At 35.5% G+C, this 24,635-nt stretch overlaps 1 protein-coding gene across 2 annotated transcripts in view; it reads left to right on the forward strand.

Moving 5' to 3' along the window:
• LOC121876304 (apoptosis-inducing factor 1, mitochondrial-like) overlaps nt 1-24,635 on the forward strand; it is a 39,358-nt gene that overhangs the window by 962 nt on the left and 13,761 nt on the right. Inside the window, exons 2-10 of one of the 2 annotated variants that reach the window (XM_042381353.1) lie at nt 3,566-3,729; nt 8,892-9,216; nt 13,253-13,408; nt 18,548-18,937; nt 20,601-20,707; nt 21,058-21,188; nt 22,303-22,478; nt 22,682-22,867; nt 24,415-24,614. In XM_042381353.1, the coding sequence (XP_042237287.1) occupies nt 3,566-3,729; nt 8,892-9,216; nt 13,253-13,408; nt 18,548-18,937; nt 20,601-20,707; nt 21,058-21,188; nt 22,303-22,478; nt 22,682-22,867; nt 24,415-24,614 (1,835 nt within the window). The remainder of the gene's footprint in view (nt 1-3,565; nt 3,730-8,891; nt 9,217-13,252; nt 13,409-18,547; nt 18,938-20,600; nt 20,708-21,057; nt 21,189-22,302; nt 22,479-22,681; nt 22,868-24,414; nt 24,615-24,635) is intronic. The other variant, XM_042381356.1, reaches the window with a different exon arrangement.

Raw genomic sequence — 24,635 nt, forward strand, 5'->3', positions numbered from 1 at the left:
GACCAGGGATACGTAAGAATGATTCTTTCTCATAAAACTTGGCAATAAATTTAAAATAATCGTAGGAGCACAAATGACAACCAATCTCCACCACGGCCATTGTGAAACTGTTCAATGAAATTAAAATCATACCCAGGCTGCTTCCTTTGAAAAAAATCAAATGTGATTGGTCGAAAAAACATTTGCGTGATATCGATACATCATTGGTCACGACTCGATGACGTTAGTCAACATTGCGCATGCGTTAAGTGCAGATAACATCTCACAGATGAAGACTGAAAACTACTTAAAATCAATTAAATTCAATTGTGTCGCTATTATCCATTTCCTCTATGTATATATGGGGTTCAAAATGCTCAGAATAGCGAGATCTAGGTGTTTCCGTAGTTTATAACTTTCAGGGGCACTGTCTGAAAGTAATACCTTTTTTGTTAACACCTTTATGATAAGATTATTTGTAAGTTGGCTAAAACATGGGTAATCCTGGAGCAAATGGCTAACACCGGAAGGCATTGTTCGATTTTCTTCTTTTTTTCCCACAGATGTTCTTTGGATGTTTATAAGTACCGTAATAAAAATGATAAAACAATGCACAGAACCTAATAGAATGCAACGAAAGAAACCTACCTTACCTTACCGAACTTCCTAGCTGGGGGCAGATCCCATTTCGTAATAAACAAAGTATTATTTTTATACGATACTAAGAAAGAACATAAGAATGGAGGAAACTGCAGCGGGCCTATTGGCCCATACTGGGCAGTCCCATTTACACAACCCCTGTTGCTCATATATCCATCCAACCTATGTTTGAAGCTATCCCTCGTATTCGAGTTAATGATGATATTTGGTAGCTTGTTCCAGTCATCCACTACTCTATTTCCAAATCAGTGTTTACCTATTTCGCTCCTAAATCTAAATTTGTCTAATTTAAAACCATTGCTACGAGTTCACTCCTGGTTGGATAGTTTGAGTTCCTTTGTAATGTCCCCTTTGTTCAGTCCTGACTTCCGTTTATACACCTCTATCATATCGCCCCTCACTCTACGTCTCTCGAGGGAGATCAGATTAAGATGCTTTAACCCGTCTCTGTACTCAAGGTTCCTAATGCCTGGGATTAATCTTATTCTCCTCTGAATTCCTTGTAGCCTGGCTACAGCAGAATCGACACTGGTTGATGTTATATATGAAGTCATCTATTTACTTTTACCGATTTTATTCTATACAGTATGTACTTGAAAGTGTATTTATATTTATATTGCATGTAATAAAGCTTCCTTTGATGTTTACTGTAATATCAAGTGCAGTCAGTTGTTCATTTTAACCTGTTTTACTGTGCAGTTTCTGTAATTGTAAATGTACAAGACTGGTATTTACAGTACAGTGTACCGTATTTGGTTCATTCATTGATTGAAGGTCCTCCGTACAAATAGGCATTTGCAACCAATCAGAATGAATGCCAGACAGATTGTGGAGGTAAACAAAGGCCCATGATAGGCCAGTTAACCACTTTTTATAAATAATACTATACATACAGTATAGGATATAGTAGTAGTCACTGGAAGCATATGTGTGTATGGAACAGCCTCTGGGAACTAATTATTTGCAAACAACAGATCAAGTACCAAAAATGGTATCGGGGGAGAGTACCATTAGCAATTTGAAGAACATATTTTTAGGAAAAATACAATAGAAAAACAAAAACTAATTCCTGAGAGATTGGAGCGCCTGAACTTGCCTAGCTTATAAATACAGACGGGTAAGGGGCGACGTAATTGAGTTGTATAAGCATCGCAAGGGGCACTACTCAGTTGAGTGTCCTTACTTGGAGCTGGCAGACACTCGCCCCACAAGGGGTCACAGCTCAAGGCTGAAGAAGCCGCAGGTTCAGAAAACTGTGAGGGCAAACGTTTTTGGAGTGAGAGTTCTGAACTCTTGTGAATTCAGGAACCGGTGCATGCCCAGTACTTCCCAACAGTGCGTAATTGAGACCGATCGCCCAAGTGACTAACGAGCCAGTCAGTGTTGAAGAGGATAAAATAAAAATAAAAAGGGAATTGCTTTGGAAGACTTTGTTGGTAAACTAGCAATTTCAGAATACTTTAGATCACCTGAAGATTGGGCATCCCAGGTTATTTCATGTAATAATTAAAATACCTTATTCGTTTCTCGGCCAACTTCTGCAAAACTTCACCATTACAGTACTATTAATACCCAGTTGCCCTCTAGATCTGAACAGGAACATTGCACACCATCCTCACTATTTTGATTTCAGCTTGCTGAACCCTATATTTTTGCACAGTACAGTACTTAATTTAAAATGTTAATCCTTCCCAAGTAAGACAGACAAAGGAAGGACAGTTGAATTTGTATGATTTTCATGTAGCTAAGTGGAAGTGCAATTTATTGTACTGTATATAATACTGTACTGTATATGACTGCCCGTGGAAGAACTCGGCATCAGCCAAAATACAAAGAAGCCAGAAAAGACAGTTAATACTAGGCAACTTACTGCCTCATTTACACACAATTGCAGGGTCTCAATTGTTTCTCATACTATTGACAACACAACATACATACTGTACTGTATATTGTTTCTCACTTTTGATCTGTTTTTTTTTTTTTTTTCATTTTGTATTATTATTATTACAGTGTTGTTATTATTATTACTGTATTAATATCATTATTATTTTAATTTCATTTTTTTTATTTCTGATTATAAAATTTATTTACTATGAATTATTAATGTTACAGTATTACATTTTCGCCCCCCAGACCCCGCTGTGGGTCAGTGAACTATGCCCAGGTGGGCTAATCCCCGTAAAAAAAATATGTACAGTATATAACTTTTGAACCATAAATGATGTCATTGTCATTTTTCACACATTCAGCATTCAACCATCCATAACAATGATGTGAATGAAAATAATGAACATCTTTAATATTTTAATGATTAAAAATTTTCATAGAGGGGTACATCAGAAAATAAGTTGTGTACCTGTAATATTATGTTTTCACGTAATAAACACAAAAACAGTAGTAATGTGTGATTCAAGAGATAGTTTTAACTGCTTTCTGGCATTGATTCAGTCAATCAAGGTTTCCTGTGACATTATTATGCATGGGGAATTATCATAAATGCATTGTTATTATTAATAATAAAACTTTGCAATTAATAAACATTAGGTTTTGGTTACTCACCAATTAGCAGAGCTTCTGGACTTTACCCATGTGTCTAAATAAATGTGATTTTCAACCTATTATGGCATAACTCGGTACAGAATCTCCACACTTTCCCGGATAGAGGACATTCTGAGGAATACTGTACAGTGATATAAATATCTCGTTTTCGGTTCCACTGGTGCTTACCGAGTTATACCAGGGGACACCTCATGTAGAGTAAATGGACACCTGATTATTTATATACCGTACTGTACATTTCTAGGAAACCACACATTTAAATATCCCTTGTTCAGTTTTTCTCAGGCCTAGGGTACCGAATGAAAGAATATATATTTAATATTTTTACTAAAAAGTTTAATAATTTTTTTTATCCTGTCCTTTTCAGTACGCTCCAAAAGAGAGTATACAAACCTTCCCAGAAAACCTTCAACGATGAATGACTTGCCAACACCACAAGGTTCTTGGGCTCAGAGAAATGAGCGTGTTCAGAGAAAATACAACTTGCAGCTTGGAGCAGGCATTACACTTTTTGGCTTTACTCTGTTTGTGGTAAGTATTAAAAAATTGTGTTATGACCGTATTATATAAATACAGTTTTGATTTTTTAACGCCTGAATACAATACAGTATATATGGATTAGTGAGAAATATGTTCGGGGAGTTATTTAATATTTTCATGTGAATACGTACTGTAGTGGGGTTAGGTAGGTAGGTGGAAAAGCAAATACTGTACACATGTTTCCTATTGACAGATTTCATAAGGGTTTGGTAAAGGTTAAAATGAGGATCGTGATTCCTCCAGGTCATTCAGTAGCTCAAGATTTGACAATTTGGTTTAGGTACAGTCTAACTCTTCATTATTGTTTATTGTTATATTTTCATGGGATCTTCCTTAATATTTGCTTTGAATTGTAATCGATAGAATACAAATGTGATGGAGAAGGAAAAGTAGGTATGACGCTGAAAACTGGAACCAATATGTTAATAATCTTTGGATTTTAAGGTTAAGTTTGGAAAGGTTACGATATGTTTTGTTTGGGTCTTGTCTGCTTCATGGTGATTTACATGCTAATTTTTTCTTTGCTCTCCGTGAGATTTATTTTCATTGCCTTGATAGTATAATTATATTTGTAAGATCCTGTTAAAATATAATGTAATAACCATGGAACTAAAATAAAACCTTTACTGTACCATTAAAATTGCTTATGTATCCAAGTTAAAAAGTCATTGCTTTAACACCTCTGCAGTTAGATGAAATAATGTTGTCCCTCAACAGAATTCACAAATAAAGTAGCTATACAGTATAGTGTTGATTTTGTTATTGTTATGCCATAAGGAATTAAGAATCTGGTACTATGAGCCCTTGCTATATTTCAGCCAAGAGTGTCATGATTCACCAATTTCATTCAAACTAATGAGGGAATGTATTTTTTCATTGTGGTGAAATGGTAGAATTATTGTACAGTAGTTTGAGGGAGGCCACCATGGGGCCTCTCACCAAGTACAGTATTTTCTCGATTTAACAAACTAATTTAAGCCACCCCTTTCCGTTAAATCAAAATTTCTGCTAAATCGAATTTCCATTAATTTTGCTTGGTTTCGCGAACTATTTCACTAAATCAAGCGTGATTCCATTAAATTCCACACCAATTGCGCCGCTTGGTGCGTGGGGTTTGTTTACACCTGCTCAATCTGTGTCCTGCTGCCAAAGCATGTGTTGTTCACTGCTACCTCTTGATCAACTAACTACTGTGCTTAGCCATCATGCCGGAAGTCTCTCTCAAGTCTCAAAGGAAGTGGTGTGGGGGAGAAAGTCAAAAGAGTGCGGCTATCAATTGGAAAAAAAGTTTGGAAATACGGGGCACTAAGAAAAATTTAAAACAAACACTGAACTCCCAAGTTTAAGGTAAATCATGAATATTGTTTCTAATGGTTCTCTGTACATATGATGTGTCTGTAGGTGTGAGCGTATTAACAGAATTAATCTTGATTTAGCGAACTACTGTAGTTCACTAAATCGAGCGAAAAATTCCATCCACTAAATCAAGAGGTTGTTATATTGGGGTCTTAAATTGAGGGTATACTGTACTGTGCAGTAATGGAGGTTTAAGCAGTTCTATAACTACTTATGGAAATTTTGGGCTATCGACCAACTTAGATTTGGTTTAATTTAATTTTGAATTGTAATTTACTGTGCAGGATTTATGATAGTGATGTATGTACAGTATTGTGTACATACAGTATACAGGCATCCCCCGCGTTACGGAAGGGTTCCGTTCCCGGAAAATTGACCGTATCTCGAAATTCCGTAACGCGAAACCTATTTTCCCATTGACTTCCCTTATAAAACTGGAGATGCGTTCCTAAGGAATTTTTTCGGCCCCAAAAATGTAATTCAAGCACTTTTATTAATGAAAATAAACATTTATAAACACATACAATACAGTACATTAAATATTTTATGATATACCTTCTTAAAACACCAATTTAGGGGTTAATATTGTATTATACAGCTATGTGTACGTTTATTTGAGTGCCCCGTCATAGGAGTCCGTTTTCTCTCACTTCAGCACTCCTGAGTCGTCCGTTTTCTCTTAATCTTAAAAGTGCACCAGGGACTATTATTTTTTAGTGGTGACACAGAATTTGATATTGCAGCTGGGGTTGCAATTGTTGAGGCAACTTAGGTATGTCTGATTACAGTTGGAATATTCAAGATCCATTGTGAGTGATGTTTAAAGCTTCAACTGTCTTTATGATTGGTAAAACTTGTCAAATCTGTCAGTCTGAATGGCATGTGTGAGGCCTTGTGTTTGTTAAAATTTACCCCAATTTCCGTAAGGGCAGATTTACGGGCCGTAACGCGAAATTATTGGTCATAATTTACAAATTCCGTAAGAGCGAAATTCCGTAACGCGGGGATGCCTATACTGTAAAATGTAATTATCATTGTATCTAGATAAATAAACATACAAACAGTATATATTACCTCTATACTGAAACAATGGTGAACAGCCAGTTCAGTTTAGGAGAATTTGCTTATTATACAGTTGTCCCTCGGTTAACGAACACAATTCGTTCCAGGCCATTCGTTAACCAAAAATTTCGTTAACCGAAACCATTGTTTTAATGGGATTTTGGGTAGTTGGTTCCAGCTCACCGAAATTTACAGACAAAGTAAAAATAAATGCAGTAAATTACACTTACTTTGAGGTGTGTATGTAGAAGACTCCTGGTTGATGCTGATGGGAATTAGAAGTGGGGGTGGAGGAGAAGGGAGGAGAGAAGGAAGTGGGGGTGGAAGAGAAATCGCCCAATGCTTCATACTGTCATTTCACCCATAAAATTTTAAGTTCACTAGGTGTAATTCAAGAATATTTTCTTTAAATCAACACTGCACTATATATTGTCAATATGTAAAATAAATTTCAGAATGACCAATAATTGTACTGTAAAAATGTAAAAATAGTTTATATTCATGAGAGCCACAAGCAAGATGTTACCTCCACTGACCAGGGATACAAACTGACGCCTTACTGGGTGAGTCAAGTGGCTGATTGGTGCACCAAAAATTAGTTTCCTGTATTGCAATTATGTTAAATAAGTGTTAAAATTACTAAAAAAAATTAATATAAAACTTGAAAATTATTGAATAGTACAACCTTCTTGATATTTACTCGAATGGGACCGAATTTAAGCCCTAGAACCGATTACTGTATTGGCGGACTAATATTCCAGCTGGTGAGCAAGCGAAAACATGTTGACGTGATTTCGTAAAAATTTTGTTAACCGAATTGAAGATTCTTATGGAAGGTAATTCGTTAACCGAGGGATCACTGTACATATATATATATGCAAGTAAATCACTGTAGGTGCATGATCTAGGTATATGATAACCGTGTTTTCTTCTTTCCTTGTATATCATACATATATATACACATACATAGATACATACATACATACATACATACATACACATACACACACACACATACATACATACATACATACACATACACACACACACACACACATACATACATACACACACACACAGGTTGCCAACCCTTTATCCGAAATTCCGAAAACCGATAACGCAACAAAGACATACACTGCGCAACCTACTCGCGCCGCTTACCCAACATGGCGGGAGGTTTGATTCTAAAAATGGCGCAGCGCGAGAGGACCGCCAGCCGCTCTCCGCGTAAAAGGGTACACGCACCGCGTAAAATGAGCATTCCGTGTTCGGCAGGGTACCGCGTAAAGTGAAACCCGTAAAGCGGGGTTTTACTGAACTGATTATTTGCTTAAGATGTAGTCAAGGATAAGTGTGGGTGAGCAGGGATGGGCTATTGCCACAATAATATGTCGCGCGGGAAAATTAAAAAATGGAGTGCTAGATTGGGATTTGGTTTCCCAGTGACACGAAAACCCAAATATTTTACCCCCAAAACCTGAAATAAGTTAACAAACAACAACAAAAAGCTACCTATTTAATGAAAAAGAGAACCCATCTACTGTAATTTACTACCTAATGTATTAAAAACATTAATAAAATACTAAATATATGAAAATGTGCAGCTAAAACCGTTAAGGAAACGCCATAGCTCGCCATAGCAATTCAGCCCAGCTGGGATGCTTCTCTGCTCCCCCCTCCAGCTCCCTCTCTGAGCGTGCTAACTCTAACCACACAAATGTTTTTGTCTGACCTTATAATAGTTATTTCTTTTACTTTTTTTGCACATTCTGTATGTAGGATTGTGTATGCATGTAGCTGAGTAAAAAAAAAAAACAAGAAAATTTGGTGTATCTGCCCAAAATTGCAACTTGAATAATAATCATAACATAGTTTACTACTCAGCCTGGTAGCAAGAGGGGTGTGACACCAGTGACGATTCTAACTTGGCAACAATGCCACCAGTGATGTTAACTCACACTTAAATCAGCACACCACCACCCTCGGCTGTGAATTCAAACAAACGAATTGAATGGCAGGAGGGATTACAGTACCTTAAGGGAGGGCAGTCAGGTGTCACCACAAGGGGTGGGGAATGGCGGAATGAAAGACATGGGCTGGGAAGATGTGTTGGGGAGGGAGGGCCCCAGCTTACGCCCGGGGGTGCGTAATTTAAATTTTTGCTGGGACTCAAATTTGTTAAATGAAAATGTTAATTTAGGAAAGTCATAAGTGATTTTTCATGTCTCAAACGTTTGCTAAGCAAAGGATACCTGTATTGAAGTTTGGTATAGCAATACTGAATGTTGGAAGCACTGCTAAAGCATGTCAATTAAATTCTTTTAAATCCAGCTCTACACTTCAACAAAACTCGCCAGCAATTTATTGTATTTTTGAAGCTGTTTACCCTATTTAGATATGCCAAGAAAGTGACTGTTAGCAAGAGCAGTATAAGCACACAAAATTTTCATCTGTCTTAAAAACTGTGACTGCATAACAAAGAATCAAAATTACTGAGTTTGTAATGAGGAGGCTCCACCTTTGGGGTGGGGGCCAACCCCCTCAAATTCTACTTTCATAACACTTCCAGGGAGCATGAGTATCTCATTGCATAATTCAGCTCTCTATTGTAGAAACTGTAGCTGTCCATAGCAATTAACCACAGAAATAGGCAGACAAATACTGTGCTTTATATACTGTATTAGGTATGTACAACAATATTGAGATTACAGCACAGTATTTATTTCTTTATACAGGGCAAGCAGAGTGGGTTGATTTCATTCAACTTTGGCCCAGGTAAATTGAAGTTTGAACAAGCACCTCCTGCTGAAGCAGCTGAGGAGGAGGAGGAACCTGCACCAGCAGAGGAGGAGGCCCCTGCAGAAGCTATTGAGGAGGCACCTGCTACTTTCACAGAAGAAACACCTGCTGCTGCAGAAGAAGCACCTGCTGCTCCTGCTGAAGAAGCACCTGCTGCTCCTGCTGAAGAAGCACCTGCTGCTCCTTCTGAGGAAGCACCTGCTGCTCCTGCTGAAGAAGCACCTGCAGCTCCTGCAGAAGAAGCACCTGCCCCAGTTGAAGGTAGTGAGAGTTAACTTGTCATAGCTAAGCTCAATACTCAACCCATCTCAGATTACACATTCAGGTTCACCAGGATACTTATTTATGCTGGTTTGTTAGTACAGTACAAACATGCCTTAGTGAAAAGACTAATACAGTACAGTATACATATAGATCTTTTAGTATTAACAAAGGTATAAGACAGAAGTCAGCTGTAACTATAGTATGGTTAATGGCCTGCTACTGGCAAAGGATTCCCAGGTTAGCTGTTGTAGTATAATTTGGTGCTAGATTGTTAATTTATAACTTATATTATGTATATTATTAAATGCACAATAATTGTGCAACTTAATTTCTTTGTTTTATTTTTCATTCAGAGTTATGAATAGTAGAAGGCTATTACCTAACCTGTAGAGACAGGTGGCAAGACTTGTGTAGTAGCTTAAAGTGAATAGAGAAACAGGTAATTTAAATTGAACATACAGACCCCAACTCTGTGATTACACTAGAACTTTTTAATTCATTACCTCTACAGTATATTATTACTATAAAGGGACTCAGAATTTTAATATTAGAAATATTAAGCAAAAATCTGAATTTTGGCAGAATGCATTGGTGTTAAATTCCTTGAAGGTCCAGGTTGTCTTTTTTACAGCAAGGATATTTAAGCAAAACTTATACACCCCTTGGCCATTCTTAGAAATAAATAATCTGCATTTCTCTGTTCTTCTGATTGCTGTGTACATAATTTTGACATTGTGATGAAAGGTCATGTTACCCTGATTATTCACTTTCCTTCCTCCTCCTCCCCCATGCCTCTCATATTTGACATTTGGGGGAGGGGGCTGTCCGTGTCCCAGAAGCATCCTCTCCGTGGTTAAGCTTACACTTAGCTGTGTATGGACTTGATAGACTGTATCTCTCAAAGTAGCATGGAAATTTGTGTGGTTTGATTGTCATTATTCATAATGATTATGAAGCAAATTAGTTTAATATTTTAGTGAAATAGTAAAACATTAAAGTTTACTTACATTATTTAGGCAATATTGATTTCATTATAAATGCCGTGGTATACTCAATAAACCTTGACAATTTGATATTTATGTAAGTTTATTTATTTTTTATTTTTTCACAACTTGTAAGTTGTTAAATTTAGCTATTTTGATGTAAAAGGTATGAATTTCTTAAAGATTTAATGTAAAATTTATAAAGAAGCCTTTGATATAATACTGTACAACCCCCATATAAATTTTGGGTTGCATTCCATTACAAAATATTACACATCTTGTCACATATGCACACAAATACAAATATAGCTACAGGAGGTATTCCACTATTTTTAAACTTTCAAAATAAAATTTTACAGAGAATGGAATACAGTACAGCGGACAAATTAGGGAACTTTTTTCTACCTACTGTTCCCTGTCCATAAGCGATTTTCAAATTAATGAAATTCCATGCAGCTACAAAGCATACAGTACAGCTGCACTGGAGATTATGGAAGTGTAGACCTACACACTAATATTTTTCCCTCCAGCACATATTAAAAGACTATTAACATATTTTATAAATTACAACCATTTAATAGAAACCCACCAGATACCTTGTTGGCTGGTATTCATGACACACTATGGTGTTTGAAGTAAATATCTTTTAAAAAAGTAAATATTCAACAATTTAATATTTACTTTATTCTATTTATGATGGATAGTTTGGTGACTTTTTGTAATGTGGTATTTTCCATGATTCATTGATAGTGATATCTCAAGTAAGCCTGAACAATTGCTGCAGAGCACTTCCGGTAATGAGAGATTTCCGGGTCACGAGACGACTCTCTCGAGGCCAGGAAAAATCCCTCTTCCCCAGAATTTTCCGGGTACCGGGAAAAGTTCCTCAGAATTTTCTGGAAAATTTGCCTCTTGGAAAATCGTCCCCAAAGCTGGAAAATTCCGGCTTTGGGAACAATTTTCCGAGAAATTTTCAATTTCGGCTATCGGAGAGTTCCGGGTTTTAGCGGTTCCGGCCAACGGAGTTATTACTGTACTGTATATGGAAATTTGAATTTATGAAGGAATTTTGATGCGAAAAATTAAATAACAAAATACTATACAGCTTACTTAGTTTCTCGTGATATGGCTTTTTTCACGCATTTAGTAACCAACAAACGTGTATAAATGCATCATAGTAGGAAGGTGAAGGAAGATATTTTAGTGAGGAAGATGTGTGCAGAAGGTAGAAAGAATGTTATAGTGATGCAAAGTGAAGATATAAGCAAAGTTATCATCGGCAGAATAAGAAGTTAGAAAAGAAAATACAGTACATGTATTAAAAATTTTGCCAAGGATGTTAGAGTATTATGTCAAAGAAATATTGGAAGTGCTATGCAAACTTACTAATGGAATGTGAATGAGTATAACATTGTTCTATTCCTGTCCATCCCTCTCCCGTCTTCTGTTCTGTCACCTTCTGGTATCTATTTTTGGTGCTGCTTATTTTTAATGAATAGTTAGTTGTGTGCTGCTGACTTTGTTCAATAGCTGTATACTTGTAAAGATTGATTTTGTGTGTGTTGGCATTAAGGCAGTGAACTGTGGGGTAACACTCATTCGTGACTCATGATGGTAATAAATGCTCTGTATCGTGGTGTGGTGATGACTACAGTATTTATCTTGTCAGGGCCGTATACTGTTTCTCTGAGACCACTTGTGTATATTTTATGGACTCGTTTTTGATGAAATGTCTTGTGCTGCTTGGAGGAAAAATAGTTAACTACCTCATTAAGTCGGCAGGGATTTTTTGTATGAATAGATTACAGATACAGTTTAGCTATTTACTCGTTCTGTTATGGTACACTCGATAAAAAAAACTATCATTCAGGAGGGGTCCAATGAATTTCGAACTGAACAATCTACATGCAGGTCTACCAATGCGAGGTATGCCTCATGGGCCTTTATCAAAATCTTTCGTTCGCGGTGTTATTTTGTTTTGTACTAGAATTTTAAAGATAGTTTTTTTTACTGAGTGTACATCCAGTTAAAACTCATTCTCAGGTGAAATTGCTCCATAGATTGTCAATGTTATTTATATCACAGACTGTCTACAGGGCTACTTTTATGGTGATCATTGTCATAACTAAATTGTTGAAAGTTCTGGTGATTCTTGTTCTATATACTTTTCATACCGGTAACATTGTTTTAGAAATTATTGTATTTTACCAATTGGATATTTAAAAAAAAAAAAAATTTTCTTTTAGTCCTTTTGAATAGCTAAATATCATAGGCTGAAAAAAAAGTAATTCAGCTACGATACATCTCTCAGAACTTTGTCTGAGGTGCAGGGAGAGGCAGGTCCTTGGGTGAGGCATGACTGGGATGAAGGAGATATTTTGTACAGTTCATCACTCATGTCACTGATATTGCTGAACTAATAATGGTATTATTTTGTGTTCAGTGAAGAAAGCACTTGTCCCTGAGCATTATCATCAGTACTGTATGGTATTGGTAGAGTGCTAGGGGATTTTTTACTGGTACTGTATGTGATTCTCTTGAGAGATTATCTGCAAAATATAGCTTTCAAATCCAGTCATGAATTATACTGTGAAAAGGGAACTTATGTAAATGGATTTACTGGTGAAAAGATTTAAAGAATGTACAGTATAAAATTTGTACAGAATGCTGTATTAAAAAGCTTTCTGCTGAGAGTAAGTCGACAAAATCCTAGCTCTATGAAATAATTTTACATAAAATTGCAGTCTGTATATGTATGATATGTGTGTGTATTTCAAGGCTTGCTTCACTGTTACAAATTTTGGCTGATATTTTTATTTTTTCATGACCAGGTAGCTCTGTTCATAGTCATTTTTATATTTTTCTTGATAGTTCAGTGCTTCATTGCCTAGCACATTTGTAGCTGCTGGATAGTCTTATCCTAACTGAAGTTTATTAATTAGTCTAATCACTGATGCACATTTTGTATAGATGTTGTAAATTATTCAAACCAAATGCGAGTTTGCTTTGATCCTTGTAACCTGATAACTGGTGTATACTAAATTCCACAGTACCTGTAGAGCCTGAACAAGTTACAGAAGCTGCTCCTGCTGAACCTGAACCCTCAGTCAGTGTAACAGAAAGTGTAGAAGCAGTCAGCAGTGAGCCTGCTCCAGAAAAAGCAGAGTCACCTGCCCCTGTTACCACATTAGCTGAAGAGACTTCTGGTGAGTCAGTTGCTGCTGAGTTAATTTCTGGTAAATCTACAATGGTAGATGTGGCCGATGATCTTGCGGCTGTTGATTCTGTAACTACAGAACCTACAGCTGTTGAACCTGTGGCTACAGAGCCTGCAGTTGTAGAACCTGTGGCTACAGAGCTTACAGCTATTAAAACTGTGATTACAGAGGACACAGCTTCAGAGCCTGTGGCCGATGGGGCACTAGGATCTTCATGAACATTTTAAAAGTAATAAAATGCAAAATTTAAGACATTGATGAGGCTATTACATCAGTATATTTATCATCTTGATATTTGTAAATATAGGTAAACAAAGTACTGTATGAGCACATTCTACAAATTTACCATTCACTGATACTTCCTTGGTGAAAATTCATCTCCAACTTTATCATTAATGATGAAGAAAAATCCACCACATCAATTTGGGCTATGACACATTATGAAGTGGTTTCTTCAGCTAGTATGTCCAGTAATTGCTAAAGGTTTTTACAGGTTGCTCTTCTGAGTCATAGGTTTACGTTCTTTGACAAGATTGTGATTTGAGAACACATTGTTACATGGGGGAGCAGGGATATGTTCCTGCACCATTATACTGTAACATGGTGCAGGAGGGATATGTTCCTACACCATTGTACTGCAACATGGTACAGAAGGGATATGTTCCTACACCATAATTAGAATCAATTTTATGCCATCTCTTACCAAAAATCACTGCCACCAAGAAACTGAAACATTTGAAAACAGAAAGGAGGATACAGTATAGTAATGCAATTGGGGAGGGAGACCAGTTTTCATTTGTTACTTTGACTAAGAATGGATTTCCAAACAATAAGATTTCGGTAGTGAATAAAGAGAAGCTACTCGCATCAATTCACTTATTATCTCACTTTTTATCTAAGCTCTTTCTTGTTCATTTTTTTTTGTTAACCTGTACGTACTTGATTCATTTTTTAATGCTTTGTTACGATGAAGTCTTGTTGCTTTACTATTGTTTATATAGAACTGATAAAATGCTATAGTGGATGTCATATTATAAATGTTGCCAATCATGGTGTGTAAATCATTAGTATATATATATATATATATATATATATATATATATATATATATATATATATATATATATATATATATATATATATATATATATATATATATATATATATATATATATATATATATATATATATATATATATATATATATATATATATATATATATATATATATATATATATATATATATATATATATCTATATGTGTGTGTGTGTACTTTATATACATGTATAGCACAAACCAAACTCATGTGTACAGTCTGTTGTTTCAGGGTTTTCTTTTCAAGTTGATATATATTCTTGATGAAATTGTATATTTCTCCTGACATCAAAAGATTCGGGATACACAATGCCATATACGTATTGCACAATCTCAGGTATATATGTACAATCCAAGTCTTCCATAGTACTAGATCAGATATTATTTGTCCCATACTGCTAGGTACTGGTTGTTAATACATTAAATAGAAGCCAATGATAGATGTGTGACCTGTAAGACATGCTAAGAGTTTGTCAAGGAACAGAAATGTATGACAGCACTAATATTTGCTCAAGTGCATAGTATCATCACTTAAAAAAAATTTAATAAATGTGTATATATTTTTATCTTCATTTCATTGTAACCTTCCATTTTCAGCAAGTGAATGTACTGTACAGGTTTAGTAATTTATTTGTAATTAATTATATATTTATGTTTATTCTTTCTTATATGTTGTAGGGTAATTTTTTATAATTAAATTTTAACAGCAAGTAAAACAAAGATTTCTATTGAAGAATTCTGGGTAATAGTGGCACCATGGTGTTTACAGTTTAGTTAAGTAGATATAACTTGAGTGTATTGATAAAATTTGTTGATAAAACTTTTGCCAGCTGGTCTGACATTATACACCATCATCATCTCACCTCTGCATACAATAATACTATAGTGTATTGAATGTGAATTAGTGCAGCTGTGACTAAGTGATGGGAGATGATGCCCTTTACCACTACTCGGCCATCCAGGTGTGGACCATTGGCTTCCATATAATTCCACTTCCTGGTCCAAAATTACAGTTTGTCGTCTAGCCTCATGATACAGTAACAGCTGTAGTTACTGTACATGATTTGTTGTAGATTGGACTTTAATTAATTGACGGGAGGTGATGTCCCATGCCATACGACCACCAAGCAGCCAGCCTATATACAGGATGTGCCTTACATCTCAATCTTGTCTGAGAAACAGCATTTTTTGTCAAAGACCTTCAGGAAAAAAGCCTACATTCAATTATACTGTTCATATAAATTGCTTTTATAAGGATCACAAATAAATTAGGGTTTACTGTTCTAGTATCACTAAAGTGCTGTTGTATTACTTAAACTATATAAACAGATGAAGATATGGACATATGCATGGAGACTTCATCTATAATACCCCTATGAGTCTTGGGTAGTAATAAAATCCTGAATTTACTTACCACAGTACTGTACCATTTTACCATAATTGCTGGTTTTACAGAATGAAAGTGATTGGTGAATTTTGAATTTGGTGCTGTGTAGTTTCAAAATTAGCTGGTACAGTACAAATGAAATTTAATAATTTTTATTATTTTAAGATAAATACAATACAGTATTAGGATATATCTACAGTAAACATAATATTTCTTAGGTATTCTTTAACACTTTAGATTTTGGCAACATTTAGTTTGATCTCCTGTCATAGCTCTGTAGATAAGAACAATTATTCAATTTTGGCAATGGCATTCTTACACAACTAAAACCACCATTTTTATTATCATGCAGTTGTAGCTGGTTTAGTAATGTTTATAATTTTAAGACAATTTTATACTAAACATGATTTTCTTGTATGTGTGAACACAAGTCTGCAGCAGCCAGGTCAGGTGTTTGTACAGTGAATTTGTATTGTCTATATGTATACTGTACTGTTCTTTCACTTACTCTCTTCCTTATTTTTATCAATGAGTTACTTCACACTATGACTAATTCTATCCATTCTTATGCTGATGATTCTACTTCTCACTCGTCTTCACATTTTTCCCTACCCCCTAATTCTCAAACTAGAGCTGATATCATTTCATCTATCAGTGCGGATCTGTGCAGCATCTCCGAATGGAGAGGTAAGAACTTGGTTGAATTCAACAGTAATAAAACACAAAATTTACCAATTACACTTTCCAATTTAGATGATCTCCCACCAATCACATTTCAGGATGCAATCACTCTGCCAAATTCTAAAATAGATATGCTAAGCCTCACCATTTCCTCTAATATATCATGGAAGCCACACATCCACAACATTGCTAAATCTGCCTCCCGAAAGCTGGGAATGCTGTACAGATGCCGTCGCTACTTCACTCTTGAGAAGTTGCTCTCATATCTGGGGTGTCTCTTCTTCTGTCCAACTGTTAGATAGGGTAGAATCAAAAGCATTTCATCTTATTAACTCTCCTCCCTTAGTTAATAATCTCTCTCCCCTTTCTCTCCGTCGCAATGTTGCTTCACTCTCTCTCTACAAGTAGTTTAACGGGCAATGTTCGGTGGATTTGGCATGCTGTTTAGTGCCGGCAAGGCCGTGGGCTCGTAACTCTCGTCTTGCCCGCGGTGCCCACCATTTCTCTGTGGATGTCAGTCACACTAGAATAACCCGTTATAGTAAATCCTTTTTTCCTCACACAGCCAAACTGTGGATTGCTCTGCCTTCTGTGTTTCCATACTCATACAATCTGTCTCCCTTCAAAAAGCTGGTTTTGTGGCATAGATTAGCATAATTTTTTCCTTTGTTATTTTAAATTTATTTTTGCTCTTACTTTTTTGCCCCCTAGGCCCGGTTGTGGGTCGATGACCTGTGCCCGGGTGGGCTATTCCCCTTTAAAAGAATTTACAGCATTTGTTCATGAAGGAAAAACACAAGTCAGCATGTTTATTTTCCAAGTTTATCATATTCATATTTTTGTGTGTCACAGTAATTCTTAAGCTACACTACTCAATACAGTATGGTACTGTACTGGTTTTAAGCGCATACTATATATACCTGTGTGTGTATATATATAATATAACAATATATATATATATATATATATATATATATATATATATATATATATATATATATATATATATATATATATATATATATATATATATATATATATATATATATATATATATATTGTTATATTGTACTGTACTGTATAAATCTTTATAATCTGGAAGGAAACTTTATCATTGCAGCTATTGAGTGTAACTGTTTACTATCATGCCATATTTAGATGTTTTTAAGAATACCACGTCACAAAACACACTACAGTACTGTATTTCATTTGTTTTGTACAATGTTAATTAACTTGACAAACATCAACTGGTAGTCACCAGGTTATGCTGTTCATTGCAGACATATTTTTAGCATTATTAATACTGGATACAGTATTGGTTTTGTTTACATCATATTTGTCTTGAAATTATTTACTATATACACTATTGCATTTTTCTAAGTAAAGTATCTGATGAATATAATTAACAAAATAAAATAAGGTATTAAATAGTTCAAAGAAAATTATGTGTAGCCTATTTATTACTTTTATTAATTATTATATTCTATTGCTTGTAATTCGAGAATGCAACAATTACTAACGATTATATGCCCGGACATGTAAAGTTTCCACATACAGTTCTCTCGCAGTTGTTGCTAGACAGAGTTTCTCATTTCGTTGCTGTAGAATGTTTTTGTAACGTCTTATGTAAGGAGTGTTCCATACTATTAATAATCTTAATTTGATGTTTCTTTTAGGCATATTTAAATTAATTTCTAAATTTATTCATAAAAAAAGTTACCTTCAGTATTTTCAAATGAACCCTCAGAATAGAAAATATTGCTGTGATTAAAAAAAACAACAACAACAACAGGACCAGAACAGACGTGGGACTGACAATGTCCCTGTGATGGAGGCATATTCATCACCATCCATACATGAAGCAGAACCTGTCACATGCTGGTCCTTCAAATGTACTGAAACACCTTTTGATTCAGTCTTCCATTATTGAATCAGAACCTGTAGTTAAGCTTACATCCACAGTTGAACCAGAACCTGTGGTTACACCTGCAGCTGAACCAGAACCTGTGATTGCACCTGCAGCTGAATCAGAACCTGTGGTGGCACCTGTAGCTGAACCAGAGCCTGCACCCTCAGCTGAACCAGAACCTGTGGCTGAGCCTGCACCCACAACTGAGCCAGTACCTTTGGTTGCACCTGCAGCAGAACCAGAACCTGTGGTTGTACCAGCAGCTGAGCCAGAGCCTGTGGTTGAGCCTGCACCCTCAGCTGAAGTTGACCCTGCAGATGAGCCTACAACCTCAGCTGTGCCAGTATCTGAGGCTACATCAGCACCTGTATCACAAATGTCTGTAGGATCGGAATCTGAAACAGTTGTTGAGAATGTCACAGCACAGTCAAGCACACCTGAAGGTTTGAAAATTAGTGTTACCTGAAAAGTATTGTTTTATTTTACTGCCTGTGTATCGTTGTATGCAAACATAGATTATTCAATATAAAAAATTATTGAACCCATATGTGTGGGACCTGGTAAAGCATGACAAAACAAATCTTCTGTAGTGGGTTTTAAGGTATATATTAGTGTTTCCGAGTCATATGAAGTGCTTCAAGACTTCTTTCTCCCTTACTGTGATATTATTTGAAAACAAACACATTTTGTCTATTCAGGAAAATTTGCAAGTCTAGTGCACATGACATTATCAGCTCCACAATTTTGTTGACATATTGCATAATGGCATATTTATGAGTTTAGTGATTGCTAATTTGTAACAGTGCCAATATATATACTGTAGTTGAATTTATCATTTGGCTTGACTACAGTTGGTGTGATAAAGAGAAACTGGTACTGAAGTCCATCAGAAACACAATACAGTGCTGGAGAACCTGAGCTTCAATAGTGCTACAGTACCTGAAGTTTCATATGTAAAAATGATCTGAAAAGTACTATATAACTACATGCAGTATATCTATATATCTTGTACTGTATCTCCATCCATATAGACTTCAATATATTGAAGTGATTTGATCCTCTACATTTTAGGAGAGTACTGTTCTGTGTTTGAGCATCATATCAAACTAGGACATATTATACTCAACAAACATTACTACCAATTGATCCACTTTGAAGCTTATTCTTGTGTCATCATATAGTATTAATATGTAAAGTGAAGGAGTAAAGTATGCTTATATGACAAAGGTCCTTGAAATGTTTCCACTGATTTCTAAAAAGTACAAGAGAACAACACGAGAATAAGGTATGTGCATCCTTTGGGAGTACTGTTTGTCAGGCAAAAATATTTAACTTTATGCATCGTGACAAATAACAGTATTGCATGTCTTTGTACAGTGTCTCTGAGTTGACTTTGAACGGGTGTATTATCAGTGTCGTGGGAATGTGGTGTAGTTATGACTGTGATTCATTGATATTTATATACCTGCCTGATTTTCACTTACAATAGGGAAATGAGAATTTTTCCTCAGGTGAATAGTTCATCAAATATCAGTAATTAAAAAGATGTATCCATTTTACAGTCAATGAAATAAACACCTTACAACCTTCTGATATGAACAACCACTTGATGAAATCATTTTCCAGTATTGCCCCCTCACATGTTACTCTACATGTATTCTGTAGTTTTGGTAGTGTATTTGTACTTACGTTTGCATGCACGACACATTAACTAACTTCTTTTGTACATGTGATATTTTTGTTAAGTCAGTACACATTATGTGTCATGGATTTTGGTGTGGCCCTTGTTGGTTTGACTACCCATTTTGTCCTTATCTGATACTGGTAGTTTATATATGTCATGCCCTTGTTGCAACTAAGAAACAGGCCCCTGACATGTGTGATCACCATAAAGATAAACCATTTGTTATACATATTGTATTTCCTCCCTTTTATTGCAATAATTGAAAATTGTAATGAGTATTTTTTTAATAGGCTTTGTTGAACTTTGCTTTTAGTATATTAAACTATTTCCAGTTGGATGCATTACCCCCTTACTTTTTGTAATCTTATCTGTGATATTTACTTATATTTTATATTAATCTTAGTTATGTTTTCTTCTATCAGTCAAGGTGCTTGCAGCTCCTGAACATGTACCTTACCTAATTATTGGTGCAGGCACATCATCTGTTGCTGCCTTTAGAGCCATTAAAGCTAAGGATGCCAAGGCCAAGGTCAGTTCCAAGTGTCACTGTGTATTGTACAGATAAATTTAATTAAATTCTATTGTTTGTAGGAACTGTACTTTTAGAAGTTAGAACTTATTTTTGATTATGAATTATTGTGAGTAGAATGAAAACAAATGTTATTCACAACTTTTTAGTATTATATCTTCCCATTTATGTCCTGTGTGAGATTTCTGTCAGTCAAAATATTGGTACCTGTACGTATACTCAAAGCCTAAACATTTTTGGCTTTGGGTGCATATTTCTGATTGAAATATGGAAAATAGCATATATGTGTCTCAACAGTTGTACATTTACCACTACTGTAGTTACTGTATACAGTATTACATTCTTGGCAGGTGCTTGTGATATCAGCTGAGGGAGAGAACCCTTATATGAGACCTCCTCTCAGTAAGGAATTATGGTATAGTGACGATATTGATGCCTCCAAAAACCTTCGCTTCAAGCAATGGAATGGCAAAGAGAGAAGGTAAGGCAATAATATACAGGTACAGTGTTATAAAATTTGCATTTAGGTACTCTTGCTGGACATTAACATAAATGCATTTTATTACAGTATATTAAAATAAATTGCCATATAAGTAACTATTAATTAATAACATTCAATTGTTTTTTAATGTTACATATTTAAAATTTAAAATATATTGGTACTACTGTATGTGCACTATTGATTGGTGAATTAAAGTAGTATTTTTTATCACTTACTGCCATAGTCCATGCTTGTGTGAGTTACCTGTGGTTACCCTCTAATACTCCTGGCCATGGTCAGAAATATCATCCCCTCATAATCTTTCGACACAGGAAGCATCAATAACAGGAAAAAAATTTCCATTTTAGTAAACCTTGGATAGAGCGATCCAGGCCCAAATTGCACCCTTTGAGATACATTTACCAGCCCACAAAGCTAGTGGGAGGAACTTAAGGGGTTGATAGGGCCGATCCACTGTTCCAGTGTTTCTGCTTATGGGAGGGGTGTTCTCAGTGTGATATACAGCTGGGCAGGAGGGGTCGGGCCAGCACGGGAGCGCTTAGTAATGCAATCTGCGTCTACAAACCATTTAAAAGGTTAACAGCATGGTGTCTGGGATGCTATCATGCTAATCTGAAACAAGTTTTATTGCTGGATGCCCTTCCTATCACCAACATGCTTTTACAGAGTGGTAACTGTAAAACACGTGAATAGTTTAATATTCTTAGATGTTTATTATCTCTTCTGTCATTTGGGAAGACGTCAAGTAGTCCTGGGTGGAAAATTACTTCTCAGAAAAACTTAGAATATATTATAGACTTGCAGAAATAAGGCTGAAACCTTAAATCATCTGGGATTACCTTGTTTGATGATATGACATACTGGGTTTACAGTTTTTCTCGGTTAATCTTAAATCAGATGATTATTAATAACTTTTGTAACATGGAAGGTTACCAGGTACTTTAGATATTTAAAGTCACAACAAGTAATAGAGGTAATTTTATCATGTTTTGCAATTCATGAAAAATGAAATGCATGTAATTTAATATTGAATATACTGCCTCAGTTATGTGGTCTGAAGTGGGGTACATCTTGAAGTTTTGCATGTTTTCAGTATATACTTTGAGCATGAAGACTACTACACCTCTGCTTCTGAGCTTGCATCCAGAGAGAATGGTGGCATCTCTGTCCTTAAAGGGCGTACAGTTGTCAAGTTAGATGTACATAAGAAACGTGCCTTCATGGATGATGGAAGTGAAGTTACGTATGACAAGTGCCTTATTGCCACAGGTGTGTAGTGAGCATTAATAATGTGATTTGATCTTAAAGCAATTTTTGTCCTTTTCACCACATTGTTGCATAAATAATAACAAAGTTAGATTTTTTTAAGATAAGTTTTTTACCATTAGTTTCTAATGTCGGTAGGGTTAAGGATATTTTATTTTCTTAAATGTAAATTGTAAATACAAAAGAATCCTTTTACAATTCCACAGGAGGTAGTCCTAAATCCCTGCCAGTACTTGATAATGCTGGAGAAGATGTCCTGAAGAATGTAACTCTGTTCCGTTCTGTTAATGATTACAAACGTCTTCATGAAGTGGCCCAGGAAGGGAAACACATCACTATTGTTGGTGGTGGTTTCTTGGGCTCAGAGCTGGCATGTGCTCTAGGTCATAAGGGTAAGTATTTGTATGATTATTTTTGGTTTGCTTTGAGTTAAAGGACAAGTAGTAAATATTTTCATATCCAGTATGTAAGATATATTTGGAATTTGGGGTACGGGATAATGCCAGGATAAATTTTATATCACTCTTAATAACGTCCGTAGTATGTATTGTTTCAGAATTTAATTCTAAAAACTCCTTTGTTATACTGTACAGTATTTAGTATCTGAAAATTGGCCCTCAAAATCTGAAATATGTGTAACAGATGAGAATTGGCTCTTTTGGTACAGTATATGATGAATCTAGAATATACAAAAGTTTCTATTGTTTTAAACTTTAAGCATCCTAATTCTGTACTGTATATGCAGATAATACTGGTCATATCGTGTTGTCCATAATATTTCGGGTTTCTTTGCCAGATGTCCTCGCAAGTTTGTAAATTTCAAGTCATCATATTTCTCCATTTTTTGTTTAGTCCTTTGAGTTTTCCACATATTGATTTAGTTCATTAAAACAATTCTTGGCTGATCTTCCTATTCTGAATCCATATATCCCTCATCAACACTAAAAATTTTACATTTTCTTTTCACTATTACAGTACTGTATTAACTTTTTGAAACCCAAGTTTGCATTTGTTGAGGCTAAAATCAGTAAATTTAGTTATACTGTTCTGGCTTTTCCTATCCAGTATGTCACATACAGTCTTATCAGCGTGTTCCAGGACATTTACCAGTTTTCTGCTTTGTACAATTGGGGAAAAATATTCCACCCCACATTGCTGTGGCCAGCAGAGACATCAGGCAGCTCTCTCATAGTAATAAAAAGAGAACATAGCAGACCTTTGTGAATAAACCAGCTTTGAACTAGTGGGGGTGACATTTGGATGAAACCAGTTGCTTAAGCATATTTTTATAATAAATTCCTTATTCTCACTTCTGATTCATAACTTATATGTTTACTACTGTACTACTAGAGAGTTACTGGATGTCTCTAATGGCCACAGCAATATGGGGCCGAATATTTTTCCCCAACTGTACATGTTTCAGGAAAATTTTTTATTATTTTAGCTCAACAGTTCCTTTTCTTCTCAGGTATTAATAATATTTCATTCTATATATTCTGCACTAATTGTGTAAAATGTACCACACACAACTAAGATTCACAAGGCAGAAACGATCTAGATAATATAATATACATTACATAGAGCACAGTGACTCAGTCCTAGTATAGCAAGAGATGCTGCTCCTGACTCATGGTGAGTGCATTCATGATTGGTGACAAAAAACTCAGTACTTGTGCCGAGCTGAGCCAACAATGGTAAACAGGGATTTTGCCGTGCAATATAAAGTTTACTTACATTTTGTAAGTTGTACAATAACACTAAAAAAAATTGGGGTCACATCATACAAGTTTTATTATAGTTGTACAGTATATGAACCAGTCTGACTGAAACAAGGTTACAGGTTTATGTAACTTGAGAAGGTAACTACAGAATAGCAATACTGTACATATAAGATAAATGCATTTTATCTGTACTCTTCTGCTCTTCCTGGACTTAACAGCAAAGACAACCAGTGGTGCAGTAACACAGATTTATCCGGAGTCTGGAAACATGGGCAGGGTCCTTCCTGAATACCTTTCTAAGTGGACAACAGAGAAGGTCAAGGCTGAAGGTGTAGACATCATCACAAATTCAATAGTTGAAGGTATCAAGTCTGCAGAAGAAGGGAAAGTAGCATTATCCCTCAACACTGGCAAGGAGGTAAATATTTTTTCTTAACCT

The sequence above is a fragment of the Homarus americanus genome, unplaced genomic scaffold (genome assembly GCF_018991925.1).
Source record: "Homarus americanus isolate GMGI-L3 unplaced genomic scaffold, GMGI_Hamer_2.0 scaffold34921, whole genome shotgun sequence".
NCBI lineage: Eukaryota > Metazoa > Arthropoda > Malacostraca > Decapoda > Nephropidae > Homarus > Homarus americanus.